The sequence below is a fragment of the Sinocyclocheilus anshuiensis genome, unplaced genomic scaffold (assembly GCF_001515605.1).
Source record: "Sinocyclocheilus anshuiensis isolate Anshui unplaced genomic scaffold, SAMN03320099.WGS_v1.1 scaffold85, whole genome shotgun sequence".
Taxonomy (NCBI): Eukaryota; Metazoa; Chordata; class Actinopteri; order Cypriniformes; family Cyprinidae; genus Sinocyclocheilus; species Sinocyclocheilus anshuiensis.
This window is the reverse complement of record NW_015536800.1, coordinates 3893213-3915486: the sequence shown is the minus strand read 5'-3', so window position 1 is coordinate 3915486 and position 22274 is coordinate 3893213. Positions and strand designations below refer to the sequence as shown.

Genomic DNA, 22274 nt, shown 5'->3' with positions numbered 1-22274 from the left:
AGGTTGAATAGAATAGGAGTGATATGTGCAGACCGTTTAGTGTAAGTTAGCGCAGAATTTTCAGAATTTTGAATATATTGCAATCGAGAGATGGAGCGTACTGGTAATCCGGAAAAAAGAGAATCAAGGCGAATCAAGGTGAGATATGATTAAAGCATTTACTAGTAATTCAGCATCTTTTGGACTGATGAAGGAACGGAGTTTGGCAATACGGCAAAGTTGAAAAAATGCAACTTTGGAGAGCTTACCAATATAAGCATCTAGATTTAGAGAAGAGTCGAGAATGATACCTAAGTTTTTAACTGTGGCAGATGGGATAATTGATGTGGCTTCGAGGTCAAATCTAGGGGCATTTGTTATGTTTTTTGTTACAGTTGGGGGCCCGACAAGTAAGATATCTGTTTTAGTCAAATTCAAACTGAGAGAGTTGGAGCTAAGCCAGGTCTTTAACTCATTGACGCATGACAATAGAGATGCAGTCTGGTGGAGAGAGTCAGGTCGGCAGGAAGTGTATATCTGAATATCATCGGCATAGCAGTGGTACTGTAGACCGTGGCGGCGAATAATTTGTCCGAGGGGCATAATATAAACAATAAATAATAATGGCCCTAGGACTGAGCCCTGTGGCACACCCTGTTTAAGAGGGACAGAGGGAGATTTATAGTTATGTATGGTGATGTAATATTGTCTGTCCGTCAAATATGAGGAAAACCAGGATAACGCCATTCCTGAGATGCCAATCTCTGAGAGGCGCATGAGTAATAGTTTATGAGAGACCATATCAAAAGCTGAGCTGAGATCGAATAGTAGAAGTATAGAAAGATTGCCTGAATCACCAGAAAGGGGATTAGACAAGGAGAAGTTATCGAGCGTTTGAATAGACAGAGCTAGCTCACAAGTAGAAGTGGTCAGTTCTGCACCAAATGTCCCACATAATGCGTCCAGCTTACCCTGAAAATGGCGTAAAAAAGAACAGCATAGATTATCAGATTCTCGTTTAAAGGCATTATGCATTGGAGCTTGAACAAGCCTATTGACCGTGCTAAAAAGTGATTTAGGCCTATTGTTTGCGTTGTTAATAATTTTGGAAATATAGGAAGTGTGAGCTGCGATCAAGGCAGTCTTATAGCGCGTAACATGATCTGAAAATGCCTGAAAGTGTACAGTTAAACCTGTTTTCCTAAAAAGGCGTTCAAGTTGCCTGCCTCTTGCTTTCATAGCATGTAGCTAATCGTTAAACCATGGAGAGGAGCGGGACATGGGAACTGACCTAGTCCTAATTGGAGCATGCTCGTCTAAAACATCAGCAATAGCAGAGTGATACAAATCAGATATCTTGGATGGACAGGTAAAATTGAAAACATCAGAAATAACAGATGAAGCAATAGAGGCAGTAAATGTATCAACATTGATAGCATTGAACTTACGATAAGAAATGGTTATGTTGTCAGTACATTTGGCTGGATAAGTTAGTGTAAAGTCAAAAGTAATCAGCTTATGATCAGAAATAGGAGTAGCCAGACCACTAATGGAGATATTGTTCAAACCAGATGTACAGACTAAGTCAAGCGTATGACCATGAGTGTGAGTAGAGAAGTTGACGTTCTGATAAAGATCGAAGCAGTCCAGGACAGTCATTAGTTGAGTACTATTAAAACAGTGTGTATTATATATATATATATATATATATATATATATATATACTGTAAATGCTTTTATATTGTTAGAAAAAATCTATTTCAAATAAATGCTTATAATTTGAACTATTCATCAAAAAAGTATCACTGTTTCCATGATTATCCTACATGATAGTAGTAAGAAATATTTATTGAGCACCAGATTAGCATATTACAGTGATTTATGAAAGATATATGTAATATTGACAGTCAGCAGTTAAAATGGGTACTGTAGTCCATATTTAACATACTGGAGAGGGCTTTTTTCTCCCGTGCCTTCCTCCTCAGACTCAATGTTCTCTCGGGTTGCCAGATTGAGGTCACATAACAAGAATGAGCACAAGTGACAATGGAAGGCGGCAAGCCTTAAGGCCTGTTCACACCAATAACAATATCTATGAAGATAACTATGTTATCGTCCACACCAGTGGACGATATTGTCTGTTTATTTTAAGCGCACACACATCTGCCGCTTTAAATTATCAAGCTCATGACATCAGGATTGATTCGGAATGTGTCACTAGCTATGTTTCCATCCAAAGATGCGAATTTAACTTATGCGCAAAACTGGAATATCACATAAAACATTTGCGAATAAAGCCCCGTTTCCATCCAACGAGGCAAAGAGAACAAAATCATCACTTCCTGATTAACTGGCACTAAATATCTCTAAGAAAACTATAATGGGGATCAGCTGAGAGTCAGCTGATGCGAGCTTGACTAACGTGACCTGCCAGAACTAACGCTATGCTTGATTTTAGTAACGCAGTCATGAGAGACAGTAATTATACAGAAATACTTTGATGACAGACTTTCATAACTGTTTGGTCAAACTGTGGTTACACAGGATTCGAACCGGAGCTCCTCGCCTCTCAAGTACATCACCGTACTCCATGAGCTACCGAACAAACCTACTGTCATTGAAAACCCATAGATATGAAGCTGGATATGTGCTATGCTAACATTCAAATGCAACAGTTTTCAAATCTCCCAGCACATTAATATTGTTTTGTGGTGAAACTCTTTAGCATCTCCTTGATAGTGGGGGGAACCATTGGCCATTTAGCACCCATATAAGTCTAAAAACTGTGACCAGGACTGTAATTTATATGCAAATGTCAAAAGCTAAAAGGGTCTCTTAAGTCATAAAACCCCAAAGATCATGCATGATTCTACGCAGACGCTACAATATTTATTTATTTATTAATTTACTATGTGGAAGACAGTGAACTTGAAACTATGAAACTAACTATGAGAACTGAAGGACATCAGAGCCTTGATGCAGCAGTTTAGTGGGGAAACTTTGTTATGTCCTCCTGATCCTAGTACCCCCTTTCTCTTTACAATGATGTTTATGTAATTTATAACTTTTTCCTTAAAAAAGTCCAAACAATTAAATAAAAAAGAAATAGTATACAATACAAATGCAACACTACAGTACATGTCCTCACTGCAGGGAAGTAATTTCACTAAATTAATGTCACTTTTAAGTAATTAAAGTCATTGTGTATAGTCATTAATTGGTTGCAGATAATGCTTGTGTTAGCTGAAGAAAAAAAAAAGTATTATATAGCCCATCTCTTACTTCATTATATATACTAAATAATTCATACTGTGACATTTGAACGTACCAGTGGTGTAAAGTATTTGAGTAAACAGTTACTGTAATTGATTGTCTTTTTGACTACTTTGTAGTTTTACTGAGTATCAAAGATATTAACAACTTTTACTCTTTACTTGACTACATTTTTCAATAAGTATATGTGCTCTTTACTCCAAGACATTTCTGATGAGTAATGCAATTACAGTAATCATTACATTTGGCATTGTACCTAAGTTTTTCTGCAGCAGTTTATTTCTACTACAAAATAAGATGTATTGCCATCTACAGTGTATTGAAGGTACTATATCTTGTCTGTTTTGCCATTGTTCACCCAAACTCGTCAACAAATCTATTTTACAAGAATGCGAGTACATTAGCAGATAGTTGCTGGTGTTTCATATATGAGATGAGGACATGGCTGCAGCTGAAACCAAAATGTCTAGTGCAAGTAGGCTGTGACTGTTTAATTTGACTTAACATTACTTTATCTATCCGTTATACTGAAGAGACCTTTAAAAGATATTGATTGACATGAGAACTTGAGCTTAACTGAGACTTCAGTGTTTGAGACTGTTGTGTCAGCCTTGATTTCTTGCTATATTGAGGTGTTCAGTTTTATTTTGATTTAGTTCGTTCTCCTCACTCATCAACTGTTTCTTGTTTTTCCACTAGCATGTCTCTAAGGAGGATTAGTGCATCTTTGAGCTTACATTCAGTACGAGTAAAATGCTTAAATTCTGTTAAAATCAGATACATAGACATTTACTATGTACGATGTATGGGAATTAGTGACTTGTACTGTAACTTGTAATGAAGTAATTTTCGCTGTAAGTATTTGTACTTTTAATCAAGTATGGTTTTCAGGTAATCTTTACACCTTTGGAATGTAATTTGTTTTACTAGTTACTTGTAAAAATGGTCTCCCAGTCTTACCAGCTGAAAAGTGCCCAAAACCAGTAAAATAGTTCAGGCTGGAATACAGCAAACCAGCTTAGGCTGTTTTAATCTTTAATCTTTTAATTTTACAATTCAAAGCTGTAATGACTTCAACCTAAAGAAACTGTATTCAGGGTCTCTTTTCCCTCTGTCTCTCTCACGAGAGCTATCAGAGCACATACAAGCAGTCACTTCTCATTTCCCTTGATCTTAATGGGCAACATGAAGAGAAAAGGCAATAGGACATGGACCCAGTCAGCCATTCCCCTTTAATTCTCTCACCCCAAACTTTTTAACATTGCCCTCTTAAGAGTCGGCTGCTGACAACATTGATTTGATTTCTCGTCTCAGCTGTCTAATGCACTTGATTCTCTTCTCCAAATTAACAGAGGCATCTATTTTCAGCGTCTCATCCCTCTGGAGAATTACAGGGAGAGACGGGGGCAAACAGGATGGGATTGTGCTGATATGAGCATTTGTTCTAAATTACTGAGCTTGTTCATAAGACAGGCAGAGAGAGGGAGACAGAGAGAGTGCACGAAAGCAAGGAAAAAACAACAACAGCAACATTACAAGAGAAACTTAAAAAGATTAGTGCACCCACAAATTAAAATTCAGTCATTATTTACTCACTCTAATGTCATGTCATTCCAAAGTGACTTTGGGTTCCAAAAGACTCTCTTCAGTGGAACTCAAAATGAGACATCTTAAAACATGCAAACTTTTCAAAAAGTCTCAAAAAGGATGCTATAGTCATACAATAGCTTGGTGAGATGAAAGAAAAAGTCTTTATTTACTGAAAGACTTGGCATCCACATTAGCGCTATAGTGTGTTCATGAGAGATTTGTTAATGGATGGTTCTTTGAATCTGATCTTTTCAATTAACTGGTTGATCCAATTCATAAATAAATTAACTGCCTGAATGAATACGCCTGATTTCTGATTTATTTAGCAAGAATGATCATTCAATTGATTTAAAAGTAAAGACATTTATATAGGAAGAGTATTTGTCTATTACTATTTCAAATAAATGCAGTTCTTTTGAATGTTCTATACATAGAATAATCCTGAAAACAATATAATAAAATAAAATAAAATAAAAAATACATTACGCTTTCCACAAAAATATTAAGCAACACAACTGTTTTCAGTATTGATAATAATAATAAGCAATGTTTATTTTTTATTTTTTTGTAAACAAAATCAGCATATTAGAATGATTTCTGAAGGATCATGTGACACTGAAGACTGGAGTAATGGCTGCTGAAAATTTAGCTTTGCCATCACAGGAATAAATTGCATAAAAAAAAAATTGAAGGGGGTCTGAATACTTTCCGTACCCACTGTATGTAATAATAATTCACAATATAACAGTGTTACATCCCCCCCACCCCCAAATAAATGCAGCCCTGGTGAGCATAAGAAATGTATTTTACAAACATTAAAAAATTTGACAGACCGCAAACTTTTAAATACCAACGCTTAAAATGCTAATGATTCTTTTGCAAATCTAGCCAATCCTTTTCTCAAGTTCGTGATCCTGTTGCCATGGATTAAACTCAATGAATTGTAAAAAATATAAGTGGTTAACATCTGTTTGTCACAAAGCTATTGTATGGCTTTAGGAGACTTGGGATATAGTGCAGTCATAAGTCATATGGACCACATTTATGGTGCTTTTGCATCCTTTTTGAATCTCTCACTTGAACAATTCTTTTAAGAAATGATGCAAGCTTTAGAAGCACCCTTACTGTGCATCAACCACTTTGTCTTTTATTTCACTCCTCACAGCACCATCCTGCTATCTCAGGCACGAAAGAAGAAGAAGAAGAAGAAAAATAATGCCCAAATAGGTGACAGAACAGTGTGATATATGACTTGGACTCGTGGAAGTTAATTAAATAGCCTGGGCAGTTACTAAAGTGAGATAGGAGAAGGAGAGAGAGACAAAGGAAGAGAAAGGGGGAGAAAGAAAGCTAGACAGCTCAACATGGCGGCACTAATTTGAATGAGAGGGAGGGGGATCGGTGAGCATGGATAATCTAAACATGTTCAAGGTGCTCGTGGAATTACACTAACACTGCAATTATACTGGACAGTGAATTAGGCTTGTAGACAGAGAAAGATGGAGACAGATGAATGTAAAACAGGAAGATGAAGAACAGAGAGGAAAATCAAGATCAGGAACAAGGAAAGGAGAAAGATCTGAAGTAGTTAGGAGGTGTTTGGTTGAATCAATTACTGAGGACATGAGCCACTTACATCTGACCAGACTGGACTAAAGTCACATCTACCACCTTAACAAAAGATGTAATGCAATACATTATATGAAATGTGAACATTAGATATCTTCAGAGCTCTTGCTAAAAAAGTACAGTACATGCTCTTCCAGTAATAATGTTTCTGTGATGAAGAAAACATATTTGAACGCTTTGAGATTTACTGGGAATTCTGCACAAATTGCTCATAAAATTTGACGATATTTAACTAAAGTCTATAACACACTACCAGACTGAAGTTTTGAAGTTTTTAAAGTGTTAGTTAATTTCTGAATGAACAGAAACTGAAAATACTGCTATAAATTACTCACCTTGCTTTATGTTGTTCCAAACCCACAAGACCTTTGTTCATTTTCAAAATGCAAATCAGGATGCTTTTAATGATACCTGGTAGATTTATTGTCCTCCTCTAAGAGTCCATGCAACCAAAACTTTCAAAAAAGTTAATACAAACATCCTAATAAGTGGTTTAATCGAAGTCTTCTGAAGTGACACAATTGCTTCATATGATGAACAGATTGAATCTAGACTTGTAGTCACATATAAACTTTAGTCACATATAAACTTTGGATAAAAGCGTCTGCTAAATGACTAAATGTAAATGTAAATGTAAATGTAAACTTTAATCAATGCAAATACATCACATCAAATACGGTCAGTTGCAGCTCAAACTTGCTTGCTTGACACTCACTGAACAAACTTCACTGGTTCTTGCAGAGGATCAAACATGCTTGTGTGACACGTCAGAACAAACCTCATTGGTTCTTGATTTATGTTTATGTGAATAAAGGCCTAAATTAAATCTGCTCATCATTTAAAATGTTTGTGTCATTTCTGAATACTTTGTTTAAACTGCTTGATTATGTTTAAAAAATTTGGGGGGGAGTTTCAGAAATCTCTCAGGTATTATTAAAACACGTTCATTTGTGTTTTGAAGATGATTGAATGTTTTATTGGTTTGGAATGACATGGCGTGAATAAATTATGACAGAAATTACATTTTTAGGTCAATACTTGTAAATCTGCAACTATCCTGCGACAGGAAGTCATCAGATGTGCGCATAAGCTAGAAAGTGTCGAACACCAACAAATTGCGAGAGAATTAAAAAAACAACAACATTTAAAGTAAATTGTTGACATGTTGCCACGAATCAACTCATGTGTTTGGTAAGTCTACTATGTGTGATGGATAATTCTGTAATTGATGCACATACAGTACTGTAGCATGGGATGAGTTGTCAGAAGTGCTCACCAAAATGACAGAAAACAAGAAACTGTGAGTTTTAAATGCTCAGAGAAATGAGTTACAGTAGTGCACTTGGCATAAACCACAATAATAGACAAACACAGTCTGTTTATACAAATTACAGACAAATAATGATGCATCTTCATGTCTTTACTAAATGCACCAGATGTTGCTGCCAAAGATCAATTAGTTATTACACTACCATTCAAAAGATTGGTGTCTGTAAGATTTTTAAGATGTCTTTTATACTCACCAAGTCCATATTTATTTTATGAAAAATACAGTAAAAAACTGTAATATTGTGAAATAATATTACAATTTAAAATAAATGTTTTCAATTTTAATATATTTAAAAATGTAATTCATTCCTGCATGGTGAAGCTAAATTTTCAGTGGCCATTACTCCAGTTTTCAGTGTCACATGATCCTTCAGAAATCATTGCTAAAAAGAGTTGTGCTGCTTTGTTTGTTTGTTTATTGATTGGTTGTTTAAAGCCACAGTTTTTTTCTTCAGATATCTTTAAGAAATAGAACATTTAATTTCGTTTATACTATGGGGCCGTCGAATGCTTGAATCTGATTGGCTGACGAACGTGCTCTCTCTCCATCACAGACGCACATACAGTTTGCACACACGCTAACATACGTGCTAATGGTGTTAGCGCTACTCTGACGATTTTATCAGTAAGATTAACTTAAAAACTACATGACTTCTCACAAGTGAGGTAACAATGGCGCTGTTTGTGGAGAAAATAAAAATAAAAGATTCACTATTACTAGAGATATTGCTGCCGAACACTTTTGAGAGACACACAGACTCACAGAGGTAATCTCTCTCACTCTCTCTCTCTCTCTCTCTCTCTCTCTCTCTCTCTCTCTCTCTAATAACTTAATTATTAACTGCATTATTCTGCCATCAACGGCTCAAACCTCCATTACTAAAATGACGTTTTGGAATTAGCAACGGAGGCGTTAGATGAGATGCGGAGGAAATAATCCTACTCTCAATAGCATTTTAAGTAGAAAAACCGGACAAATGCCTTGAAAAATATCACCTGATCAATGTCTTGATAAGTGGAATAATTGACTTCGGACTGTTGAATTCTTAGAAAATAATGCACTCCCGAAGCGTCGTGGCCGCATCACCACCTCGGGTGTGTATTATTTTCTAAGAATTCAACAGACCGTCATCAATTATTCCTTACTTAATTTAATTAAAATTTTTAAATCGATTTTTTTGTAACAATATACATGTATTTGCTGTCTCTCTTGATCAGTTGAATTCATTCTTGCTGGATGATCTAATTAATTTCTTTAAGAGACAGAGAGAAAATGTTAGTGTAAATCCAAGGGTTCACATACATTTTCCACCCTGCATGTGCATTTTTAAAAGTGTGTTCAGTAAAGACAAAACATATAATTTCATGTATAACAGTTTGTGTGTTTTTTTGTTTAGGAATATTGGTTGTAATCTTGGTAAATCAGCAGTTTCTTGCTCATCGGAAATTGTAAACTTTTTGTCCATCTATGACAGTGTTGGCTAAACATCCATATAGATTTCCCTATATACAGTACATTTTCATATACAGTACTCACCTCTCCTTCTGAAGACTCTAAAGTGAGGTCTTTCCTACAAGAAGCTTTGAATTCCCCTACTCCTGCATTGACTTCAACGCCTTTTGGAGCCTCCAGTGTCAGTGTCCTCGTCGGGGACTCTAGCCTGTTAGAAGAAGACAGACTTTTATGAAGTAATGACCAAAGATCACTGTTTTTAATGCACACACAGCTTTCAGTCAAACAAAAAATAGTAAAAACCATGCTAAACTGTCTTCTCTCTCATAGGTGGCAAATGTCTGATTCATTCTAGTGAGTCAGACTGTTCAGATGATTCACACTATTCAAAACGCGATTGAATGATTTGAGTCCTTGCGTGAAATTTTGTCTTCAGCTTGAAGAAAAATGCTGCTCCTCATCGCTATTCGCTGTTAACTAAATTAGGGTGTATTTTATTTTATAACTATTATTTTTTAGTTGTAGGGTTGAAGTTGAATGCTTTCAGCTGTCATACCAGTTCAGTTCATTCATTTAAAACCCATTGTTTTTGTGCCAGAAAAAAACAACAACATTTATTTCAGGTCTTCTAATTTGATTGAACAAGCGGCACTTCAAGAGTGCTGATATTTAGTATAGCAAAGCTGGAACATTTCACTTTCCCAAACAATGCAGACTAATTATGGGCTTCACATTCAAGCTCTATTTAGTGCTATATGAGACTTGTGAGAGATAAATGATGTGCAGATTGTAAAGAGGAAGAGCATGGTAAGAAGAAAATAATCAATCTGAGATCTGTCAGGGAATGAGATAACTGAATGAACTGTCCACTTCTGAATATCTACCATCTTCAAAACACTGCAAGTGTGCAACTCATTTTACTTGGAGTTGGAGTGGAGTTTCTCCTAAGCAAAACAAGATATTAAATGAGACAAAATGTAGAACCTGACTTGATTTCATTGATCTGGACTGAATCATGAAAAGTGAGTGTTACGTAGTAGAATCATCATCAACATTTATTGAAGCCAGTTGGAATTAAATAAGTGCTATTTGCTAACTATTTGGCTACTGGTTACATTATTATGTTAACAATATGCTGTTCTGGTGCTCTAAAGGAAACATGATTATTATTACTAATGTCAAAACAGTTGTGCTGCTTGATATTGTTGTGGATATGGTGCTTTTTCAGGATTCTTTGATTTACTTAAAGTTCAAAGGAACAGAATTGCTTTGAAATGGAAATCTTTACCATTATAAATGTCTAAACTGTCACTTTTGATCAATTTAATGCATACTTTCTGAATAAAAATAGGAATTTCTTACAAAAAAAAAACGTTTGTATGATACTGTATTCCTTTAAGCATACTCTATACACACATATACACACATATATACAGTATATATATATATATATATTTATTTTTTTTTATTTTTATTTTTTTTCTTGAACACACTAATGCATTTGTAGCATCAAAGCACAATATCCATCAGTGTCGAGGTGAGTTGACTGAATAAAGAACAGCAGTCACTATATAATTAATGACATGACAGAAATGAATATATTGACTTAATGGTTCCCTCTTTTTTACTCTTTTCATTCCTTCCTTGTTCTGTCTTGCTCTATCTGTAAGATTCCCTGTGTTCTGAAAATAAAAACTCAATCAAACCATTGATTTTCTGTTTCAGCATGCTCCAAAGCAATTCAGCAGCAAAACAAAATATCTTAAGTGTGCAGAGAGTGGACTTGAGTTTATATGGAAGATAAGAGAGGCCTGCTTTAGTCTCTTATCTGCCTTATTCATTATTCCGCCAGCGAATTCACCCATTCAAACATACATCTTGACCTTTTCTGCCACTCTGACAAATGTATGCGTCGGGATATTTGTTACAGCCATATGAAAAGCAATAAACAAATATGACATTTCAAATTTTACACTTACATCACATTTATACTCCTTTGGTTTCTTCTTACTCACAAATGTTTAATCTTTGTTCAAAATACATTTTTGAAGTGGTGCTCTGACTAGCAGTTTTCAGGTTTACTAAGCTAAAAGTCCAAGGGAGTTCTAGAAAAGTGTAAGAATTCAACAGTGAATATTACTGGGATAAATATATAATGAATCCGCTAGATTCACATTGTGAAGCTGTAGCTCAATGGGACACCATTCGCAGCAAGACTCAAATGTTGTGCATGTATGCCATATGAATACATATGTAGAGTTCTGAAGCATCTGAGGTTGAAATCAGATAACAATCTTACGATTTGAAAATCTTATGCTACTCTAAAGTTGCCTTTTATACCCTGACTTTGGCTGCCACAACATGTCAGGCAATTTCTATGATGTGCTTTTGACGTGACTAAGATGTGTAAATAGCTACAAGTTCATGCTAGGAGTCTGCATTTTGTCATATTAAAGCCTGAAAATTTGTGATTTCAGCTCTAGATCAGTAAGTAAACATAATATTGATGCCATTTCTTTGATAAAAGTCTTAAAATGCCAAAGTATTATTAATATTTACACACAACATTGATGATACACATACACTCTCAAAAATAAGTTACAAAGCTGTCACAAAAGCAACCAAGCTAAAAAAGTAAATCTTTGTACCTTATTTACCCTGGAATGGTTCATAGTGGTACCTTTGAGTCATATCTGCATCTTATAAGTACATATTAGTACCTAATTTGTACAAACGTGTACTTTTTGAAAGGGTATTGTGTACTTTATGAATTTATTAATTTTCTGATAGTGTATACAGTGAATTGAATAAAAAAATAAAATCAAATAAAATCTTTTTTAAATAAAAAACCTTAAATATTTCAAAAGTAAAAATGCTTTTTTAAAGTTTTTATTTATTGATTTTTTAACAATACATTGTTTCCTACTTTCACAAACCTTCCTACAATAAGCCACCAAATTAGATTTTTGTCCTCTCATGAGTTTTGTGCTCTTCGTCGTCTCATTTATCACTATGTCTCCAACATGCTCATGGTTACAGAAGCTAGGTACTGACTTTTGACTTTTGAGAATAAGACCAATGACGACATTAAGCAGCTCAATACCAACTGCTAACCTTTGACTTCATGTTCCTCTCTGAGTATTTACTTTTGGTTGCAGCCTTTCAGATTGATGAATGACACTGTACCATGGATAGATGAACATCAGCCAAAGCCAAAGATGAGAAAAGCGTTGCATTTGACATTTTCAAGCCTCCCTGAGTTTTAAAGTTCCTCTCTGTGAGCTTCTCGCTTACTGGGCTCCATGATGTTATAGGATAAAACCAAGGGGATTCTTAGAAACTAATTTAGAAAGTTTTAAAAGCTGTTCTAGTTAGTTTTGGTGTAGCAAAGAGACCTCACTGCTTTACATAACACGATTATCATCACAATCGTTTCATGGCAGAAACTTGAAGTGCATAAATATGAAGCACAGCACTGCAGATAATGGCGCCAAAAATAAGGCTTTCAAGAAAGTTCACTGGAGCTCTTGACCCTCTTAGTGGGTTTCCTTTATAGCTCGCTGAGCTCTTGGCCCAATGGCCCATTTCCTGTCCTCAACATTCCCTGACAAATCCTCGAATCGGTCAAAAATGACTTTTCGCAGCCTCCCTGTCTGCTGTGTGAAATGTAGCTGGGGAAATTGTGGCTGGCAGCAAGACCCTGTGAGAAAACCTAAAGCAATTTCATGCCCGTGCGCATCCATTGCTGATAATTTAATCGATAGGGATAGAACTGGGGGACCGCCATGGTCAGAGAGGGAAGTAGGAATAAGGTAGGCCCATTGGGTCTCTAAAGCACTGCTGTGGCGAGGAAGGAGGTTAAAGGAAAAAGGAATGATATTGTATCTCATTTCACTCCTGTCGAAGAATATCATTCACTCGCGTGAGACCATGTGTCCTGGGAAGTCACCACATCAGGGCCACTTCAAAACAAGACGTTAGTGTAAAACTGAAACAGAAAAGAGTGAGACAGATAGAGAGCTAGAGAGCAACTTACAATAATGTTCACACACACAAAAAAAAAAAAACTAAATAGTGACAGTGACAATATGTAGTCATCATTCATACAATTTATACTAAATGACCAAATGTAATTAAAATAAACAAACAAACAGACAGATAGATAAATAAATCAATAAATAAATAAATAAACAAACACATATAAATAAATAAATAAATAAATAAATAAATAAATAAAATAAAATAAACAAGGTGTAAACTTATATGAATAATTTTGGCCATACACCGTTCAAAAGTTGAGGGTCAGTAAAAATTGTAAATGTTTTAAATGCTCACCAGTAATATTTGAAATATTATTACAATTTTAAAATATTTTACCATTTAAAATAATCTTAGATTATTTAAAGATCTAATGATGTAGTTTTTGAAGTATCTTTAAAATATGAAATTTAGTCCTCTGATAGCTAAGCTGAATTTTCAGCAGCTATTATTTCTTTGTGTCTTCAGTGTCACATGATGTTTCAGAAATATGTTGATTTGATCCTCAAGAAACATTTATTCTTATTATAAGTGTTGAAAACAGTTGTGATGCTTAATGTTTTGTGGAAATTGTGGTACTTTTCTTTATTTTGTAACAATACAAATGTATTTACTGTCACTTTTGAACAACTGAATACATAGTAATACTACTACTACTCATTTTTTGAAGAATCCTCAGAATTCTTTCAATGATATGATGTACCTGAGTGACTTTCCTTTTGTGGAAATGACAGATGACAACAAGGGCAATTTACTAAACGACTCAAGAAATGTAAAGGTCACCAGCACAGATCGATATGGCGCCGAAACCACATACATCCTCAGGTTTAAAATCATCTAAAAATTAAGTTGATGCTCTTATGGAAAGAAAGAAACTACTTCACTCATCCATACTGACAGTATTAGGAATGGGCAGAGAGGTATGGCACTATAGATGCCAGAGTAATCCTTGTGTGATAAGGTAATCAATGGATTTGAAGGTCAAGTCCGAGGGGTGGATGCTCTCAATGTCCGTATGAGTGGAAGGTAATTTAATGTGGATTTGAGAGGGCTATCTTGCCAGGATCACATCTACAATGAATCTCAAGTATAATCATGCATTACCTATGCAACTGACACTCATATAAGTCTGTGCTATGATAACTGAAGCACCTCAGTAGTATCTCTTAAAGCCTTCCAACTCTCAAGTCAATCAAATTTAATTTCCAGGCACGATCATGCACAATCAGTCACTCGGGGTCGCAGCTGCACTTTTGTCATGATTTAGAACGATCTTGCTCTAACCCAAACTTTAATCGCAACCATTATGAGAGAAGCAAAGAAAAAACAGTCATCTCGAATGAGAACTCAAGAGCTGGAAAAGCCAGGTACGAGACGATTCTTGTCAGATGCTTGAAAGATGAGTCTAAGTGTGGCCTTTAGCTGAAAAGATGGAGAGAGATAAGAATCCATGGTTAATGTCCCTAACTGGGGTCCGCTGGCTGAGATACAATCTTCAGGATGATATATAAATATATAAAAAGTTGTACGGTATTTGGGGGAAAGAAAAAATCCCTTGCTCTTGGTTTGAGACTCTTAGAATGTTTTTTTTTTTGTTGTTGGTTTACAATAATAGAGTTCTGATAGTGAGGGGGAAAGAGAAAACATTACAGTATCTTTAAATATCTTTCGACAAACAGACGATACAAAAAATAGCTAATATCAATCTGTGATTGTTCATGTGAACAAATGTTCACTTTGTATCATTACAAAGCCATTGTGTAATTACTTTATAAGGAGAAATGTGGTGCAGAAGACGTAGAGTCATAGAAGTAATTTGCTCAAGTATGCCAAAATGGTCGAAACCTATTTTGACTGGCTGTGGAGATTCAGGTGTGCAATAAATCTACCAAAGCCCCTTCAAATCCCCTCTCAACAATCTCCCTCGCTCTTTCATTCTCTATCCATCCATAATTATGTTCTGGAGAGGAAAAGTGCCGGCTGTCTCATCTGGATTAAGCCTCACACAACTGTATTCAGTCACACAGTTTGCAAAACAGCTTCTCTTTTAGTCCTGCAGATCAGTTCAGCTTTCACTGGAGCTGGTGTAATTCACAGGCTGGATGGGTGCTTCTTTAACCCTCAGCGATCCAAGTATCGATATACATGACAGATTATATAGTCATTTTAGCAATTATTTAAAATCTGTTTCATTTAGGCAAAAAAACTGCAATGCTGTGTAGGATCTCTGTCTTCGAACGGACCCACTTACACTATTGAGATCAGGTTGAATTCGAATCTTCAGATCCTAGTCCTCTCAAAACCTGAATGAAATAATAATAATTAATTCCCTTACAAATGAGTTAATTTCATTACAGCTGGGCATTTAGGGTTGCAAAATTTCACCTCTTAAAAGATACAGTTTTTCTAAATGGTCTCAAATGTATGCTTTAAAATGTTTAAAATATCAGGTAATGTACAGGGAATTCCCTACAATGCATATACTGCATGTGACAAATGGCAAAAGCACTTTTGTAATAAGAAACTTATTTACTGGATAGGTTAAATTGTACTAAATAGGTTTTAAAAAGCCTAATAAAAATGCTAGTCTATGGGCATGATCCTGCATTTTGTTCACACATTTAATAACTGTAAACTTACTAGATCGATTAATTGGTACAAAAACAGAGATAAAAAATAATAAATAAAATTAAATTAAATTAAATAAATATTATTTATTTTTAATTAATTAATTAATTTATTTATTTACTTTGTAACGGGTCAAAATCAATCATTTCAGTTCATTCTCTGCTCTTTATTTCACTGATTACAGTGTTCATGTGGCAAATGGCAAAATCATGGCTTTCATAAAAAGAAACATACTGGATAGATTAAATTAATAAAAACAATGCTAATCTTTTGGTATGATCCTGCATTTCGTCATTCATTTTTAATAATAAACACACTGGATGGATTAATTGTAAGTGATGGATTAAATTATAAAAAAATAAATACATTATTTATTTATTTTTTTTTACTTGGGTCAGTATCCATAAATGTAGTTCAGATTCTGCCCTTTATTCCCCTCATTACAGTGTTATATTTGGTATATTTGCCCATACAGCAATGAATCAGAAACTAAGTAAATATTCTAGCTGCTCTAAGTTGTATAATGTCTGCTCACAGTCAAATAAAGATGCTTCACTGGATGGAATAATTAATGCAAAACAAAAGGTCTGGAGATGTTTGATGTGCTGCCCTCAAGATGTGATTCTCAGCTGCAGCCCACCAGTATTGATCCGAACGACTGGCAGTTGTGCAGTCATGACACAACGCTTTTCTTTCAAACAAAGATGCTGTGTGTTTGCTTGTTAAAATCTTTCAGACAGAAGCTTCAATCCAAAGAACAAGTTTTTTCTTAAGAAAAAAAAAATGCTGAAAAAAGACTCCTTCCTGCTTTGAGATGTTATTTTTTGCTGAAGTCACACTCTGTTTTAGGAGAGACTAGCAAATAAATAAATAAATGAATAAAAATAAATAATAATAATAATAATAATAATAATATTTTGACGACTATAGTCATTATTGCAAATGTCCATTTTTATTGAGTTTTTTTTTTTTTAAGTATAATTTGTCTGAATAATTTAGCCCTGTATAGACCAAACAAACAAGGTTTTCTGTGACAAAAAAAAACATATTAGTGAAATTGAGGGGGAAAATAAATCAATAGAGAGTTTCTTTCTGAGGTGCACGCTGTGGCTTTAGATGAGTGTGGACTCTGAGCGAAACTCCCAAACTCTCTCATCAGCTCGAGGGCAGCTGGATCAATTCTCATCGTATTATACCCTGCATTAGCTGGCAGAGTTAACTGATCGCTAATGGCGAGACTCTGTTGCACTCTCACCCTACCCACCCTTCGCTAGGCTATTTGCAGCACGACCAAACCCTACTGTTGGGCAAGGGAGGTAGAAAACAACAGCAAGGCTATTACAGTCTACTTAAACTTGGTCCGTGCCCTTCATCAATACCAACTGAGCTGACAGTGACTACACAAAGGTCTGGAAAAAGAGGGCTGTGGGGAAGTGGAGAGTATGGGAGGAGAAAATGGAGGCCATCCAAGCCGTCTCAGATGGTGGTAATGTTTCTTTATCTGAGATTTACTGTTTAATTAATGAGAGCCCGAGGCAAGTTCAAACCTGAGCGCTGAGAGGGAAGCACTGAACTAAACAAATGAAGGCAAATGACCAGAAATGTGCCAAGAAGAATGAAAGATGGAAAGCTAGTAGCAGCTGATTGGGATAGCGTTCCAACAATGTTGAGACATTTTAACAGTTGCTTTGTCTCAGCGATTTGGATGCTACTCTATTATCTACAAACTATGTGTCAATATAAAACAGGCCAACACTAATTGTGATTTACTTATTCTAGTGGTTACTGTAAATATTAAATATTATATTAGGTTGCATTATTCAAACAGCAGCACACCACAGCAGCACACAGACTTAATTAAAGGAAAAGTTAACTTGAAAATTCTGCCATTTACTTTCCCTTGAGTCATTCCATGTGAGCAATTCCTTTAAATAATTCATAACTATTGGAATAGTTTTAAAATGTTTTTATTTATTTATTTATTTTTATAATAAAACAAATTAAAAAAAAAAAAATCTGATTTCTCAGAAATTTGTCAGAATACCAGACTAGCATCTCAGTATCAAAAAGAAAATAAAAAAAAAAACAGTGTGAAGGATCATATGATCTGTGGCAAATCAACATTGTGTCTTTGTTTAATGCTTCCAAATAAGACAAGACTGTGAAATTTTAATGAAAGACTACAGAAACAAAATATGGCTATGCTATGAATAGTTGAGCAAGTATCAGTCATTTGCTGAGTTTCACAGCAAACAGATTTACGGTAACAAAGTCAGTGGTAAGTCTGAATGGACCATATCAGTGGCACATTTGTTAATTTTTTTTTAACTGTCTTAAGAAAATACCTGAATTTGGCATCATATTTATTATGTGAAATACATTAAAAAATAAGCTCCTACTTTATATTAACTGGCCTTAACTACTATGTACAAAAATAAGTACAATGTATTGTGTTCATATTGTATTGCAAAATATTTTTGCTGCTATTGAGGTGGGACACGGGTAAGATTAGGGGGGTTCCCAAGAACCTCTAAAAAAAAAGTTGATAAATAATTTGCACAATTATTGTAGGAAAAAAAGTGTCAAAAATCACACATTCTCTTTTAAAATATGGTTAGTAACATCTTTGATTGCATTAAATCTAAAATTCTGTCATAATCTTCCCACCGTCATATCACTCCAAAATGTACTAAAAACTGAAGAAAGTATTATGAATATGTTAAAGCCATTATTTTCCAAACAATAAATAATAAAATAGTAATGATAAATAATCTAAATAGTATGTGCATCAAGAGTGCATCACAAGGAAAAAAAATAAAAATAAAAAAACACCCTGGAATGAGTCCTGGAAGTTACCTCTTACTTTAACACAACAATCATGTGCATTATTAGTGTCATCTAACCACATATAGGAAATACATTTGTAGAAAGAGAGACATTTTACAAGTGTTGACAAGTGCATTCTTTCTGTGTAACAAATCAGCAAAATGAGCATAATTAATTAGTCCTTTAAAGTCCTTTAAAAGGATAAAATATATTTTGAAAAATGGCCAAATTGTTTTATTAGTAACATTCGTATAAATATATTATTTTGTGTTCTGCAGAAGAAAGAAATGCATGCAGCTTTGGAACATCATGAAGGTGAGAAACTGATTGTGGGGTGATCTACCCCATTAAAGAAAGAAATGACAAATTCCTGGATAAATTATCATTACTAAAAAATGCATTAAGCTCTAGTAACACATAAATATTTTATCCTAAGAATTGGAACTACTTAACCAGACATTTCACTCAAAGTAGCATGGATCAGGTATCATTTGTTATTAGCAGCAAATCACTTAAGAGCGTTTATAAACAATTGAAAAGGACTTTCTGCATTCTTTAACATTTGCTTCAACACTAAGTTACATTTCATTACTTTGCCATTTAACTGAATAGCATTTTATCTAAAGCCACTTAAAATCAATCAATCAATCAATCAATCAATCAATCAATCAATCAATCCCCTAGACCAACCACAGGTAAAGTGCACCGCCTGGGGGCAAAATGGTGATTGTTCATGAATGTTTATTGGTTTGTACCTACAACTTTTTTGCCTCCCTTGAGCTCACTGTGCTCCCACTGAGTTTCTAAAATCCTGAGTGTGTGTGAGGGGGCTCACTGCATGCTATTAGATACATCTGTATGCTTACACCATCAGTCTTGTGACTGTAGCTTTCCACCAGGGGAAGATGTCGTCAGGTGGCGTCCAACTTTCCTTGGACGTTTCGACCCTGAACCACAACGTCCTCCAGTTGGCGGGTCGGCAGTGATGGCCAGTCACTGCCCATCTCCTCCTGGCTTCCAGCTCAACTCCTCCCGCTTACTCCAGGGCCAACAAGAGGCCCTTTCCGCTGCCTCCCCCAACCTGCGAGCAGCTATCTTCCTCTCCCTTCCTGCTATTCCCAGGGCTGTTAACATCTTCCACACCGACTGCGCCGGGAAACCCCTGAAGCCAACCTCAACTGGAAATAGCCAAATCTGCCACCCTTTATCCCTGCATTGTTGGACTAGGTCCTGGTACTTGGTAGCCTTCCTCTCCGAGGCCTCTTCACAACCGTCTTGCCACGGTACCGTTAGTTCAATCAGGATAATCCTCTTCACCTCCTCAGGCCATATGACCACATCAGGTCTCAGGGATATCTGGACGACCTGGGGAAATTGTAGTTTCCTACCCAGGTCCACCCTCATCTCCCATGATTGTGCTGCCTGCAGGAGGCTCTTCTTGGTCTTCTTGGAGGAGGGTGGCTTCTCCCCCTCCCTGATGAACTGGATACATGAGGCTGGTCTCACATGGGTCTGGCGCTTTTTCCTGCTTCAAGATATTGGCCAGTGTACAGAGGACCTTGTCGTGGCGCCATCTATATCTCCCCTGGCTAAGTGCAGTCTTGCACCCTGCCAGTATGTGCGCCAATGTGCCTGTCCCTCCACATAAACTGCACAGTGAGTCCTCCCTCATGCCCCACCTGTGCAGGTTTGTTGGTGTTGGAAGAGTGTTGTACACTGATCGGAGCAGGAAAGAGATGCAAAAGGGCTCTAGTCTCCAAAGTTTAGGCCATGTGATTTTTCTCTTTGGCAGGTCCCACTTAGTCCAGGCTCCTTGTGATCCAAGTTCCAGAGCCTTTGACCTTCGCCTTTCTTCCTCCAGGAGTCGGAGCTCGGCTTGGATCATATCTCTCCTCTGCCTTGGGTCTGCTTTCCCCCATTGATGGAAGTGGTTGGTCCCGAGTCCTTGTCTCCCCATGCATGGGTTCCCGATGATGTCCTTCAACTTCAGCATGCTCTCAGCTTGCACCACTGATGTGTCAGCTGCCCACTTGCGTCCTGATCTTGTGGTGATGCCTGCATCTCTGACCTTTTCATCGCTGGAGTCTCTGTACATCAGTGTGATGTACTCTCTCATCAGAGCCCTGCACTTTGCCACCTTAAACTCTTCGACCACTGATGATAGGGGTAGCTGTAACTGTCTAGACCTAATGTATAGCCCTACTGACGTGAAGCTTGGTGGGATTCCGAGCCACCTGCGGAGTTGTTTATTCACTCGCCTCTCGACTCCTTCCACAGATGTCATAGGCACTTCATAAATTGTCAGTAGCCACATGAGTCTTGGTAGCAGACCATGCTGAAACAGCCAGGCCTTGAACTTTCCTGGTAAGCCTGATCCCTCTATCTTTCTCAACCATTCATCTGCCTGCTTCTCTGTCCTGGATACATTGCTTACGTCAGTGAGAGAGGCTTCGTACCACTTCCCTAAGCATTTTATTAGGTTTTCCTCAATTGAAGGTATAATCTTCCCCTGAAGTTGGAGTTGGAACTTGCTGGTTACTTTCCCATTTCTGATCACCATGCTTCTTGACTTCCTTGGCTTGAACTTCATTCTCGCCCCTGTCGCCACATTGTCAAGTGCCTTCAGGATTTGCTCGTTACTTTACCATTTCTGATCACCATGCTTCTTGACTTCCTTGGCTTGAACTTCATTCTCGCCCATGTCGCCACATCATCAAGTGCCTTCAGGATCCACCTTGCTTGTACATGGGATGGAGTTGTAATGGTTAGGTCGTCCATAAAACCTCTTATTGGAGGCTGGCGGATGCCAGACTCCATTATCAGCCCCCTAGATTCCTTCCCTGCCGCTGTTATGAGCAGATTCATTCCCATGATAAACAAGATGGGGGAGATAGTACAACCGGTTACAATTCCCTTTTCCAGGTCTTGCCACTGAGTTATAAAATAGGCGGTCTTAAACCATAACTTGAACCCTCCAAAGTAGCTGGTGATCATTCCCCTGATGTGGAGGGGGATATGGTAGTGCTCCATGGCTGCTTTGATGAGATTGTGGGGGATTGATCCATAAGCGTTGGCCAAGTCAAGCCATACAACTGTTAGATTGCCTTTGCTCTCCTTGGCCTCCCGGATCAGCTGGTGTGTTCTAAACACCCAGAGATGCCTGGGATGCTACCTTTCTCGATTGATGTATCAACATACTTGTTCTTAACCATATAGGTAGTCATACTTTTGGCCAGAACAGAGAAGAAGATCTTGCCTTCGATGCTCAGGAGAGATATAGTTAGGAACTGACTAATCTCAGAGGAGTCTTTTTCGTTTGGTACGAAACAGCCCTCTGCTCTTTTCCAGGACAATGGGATAATGCCTTTTGTCCAAACTCTCCGCAACAGTTTCCACAGACTGCGGAGTAGCATCGGGCATCTCTTATATACTTTATAAGGTATACCACTTGGTCCTGGGGCAGATGCTGATCGGGCTTTCTGTACACTGTCTTGGACTTCCCTCCATGTTGGTTCACTGGTGTCAAGCT

The 22274-nt window shown here is 36.7% G+C and overlaps 1 protein-coding gene across 1 annotated transcript in view; it reads right to left on the bottom strand.

Moving 5' to 3' along the window:
• Window positions 1-22274, bottom strand: part of LOC107656592 (zeta-sarcoglycan-like) — a 269237-nt gene that overhangs the window by 13139 nt on the left and 233824 nt on the right. Inside the window, exon 7 of the mRNA XM_016444488.1 lies at window positions 9338-9461. Coding sequence (XP_016299974.1) covers window positions 9338-9461 — 124 coding nt within the window. The remainder of the gene's footprint in view (window positions 1-9337; window positions 9462-22274) is intronic.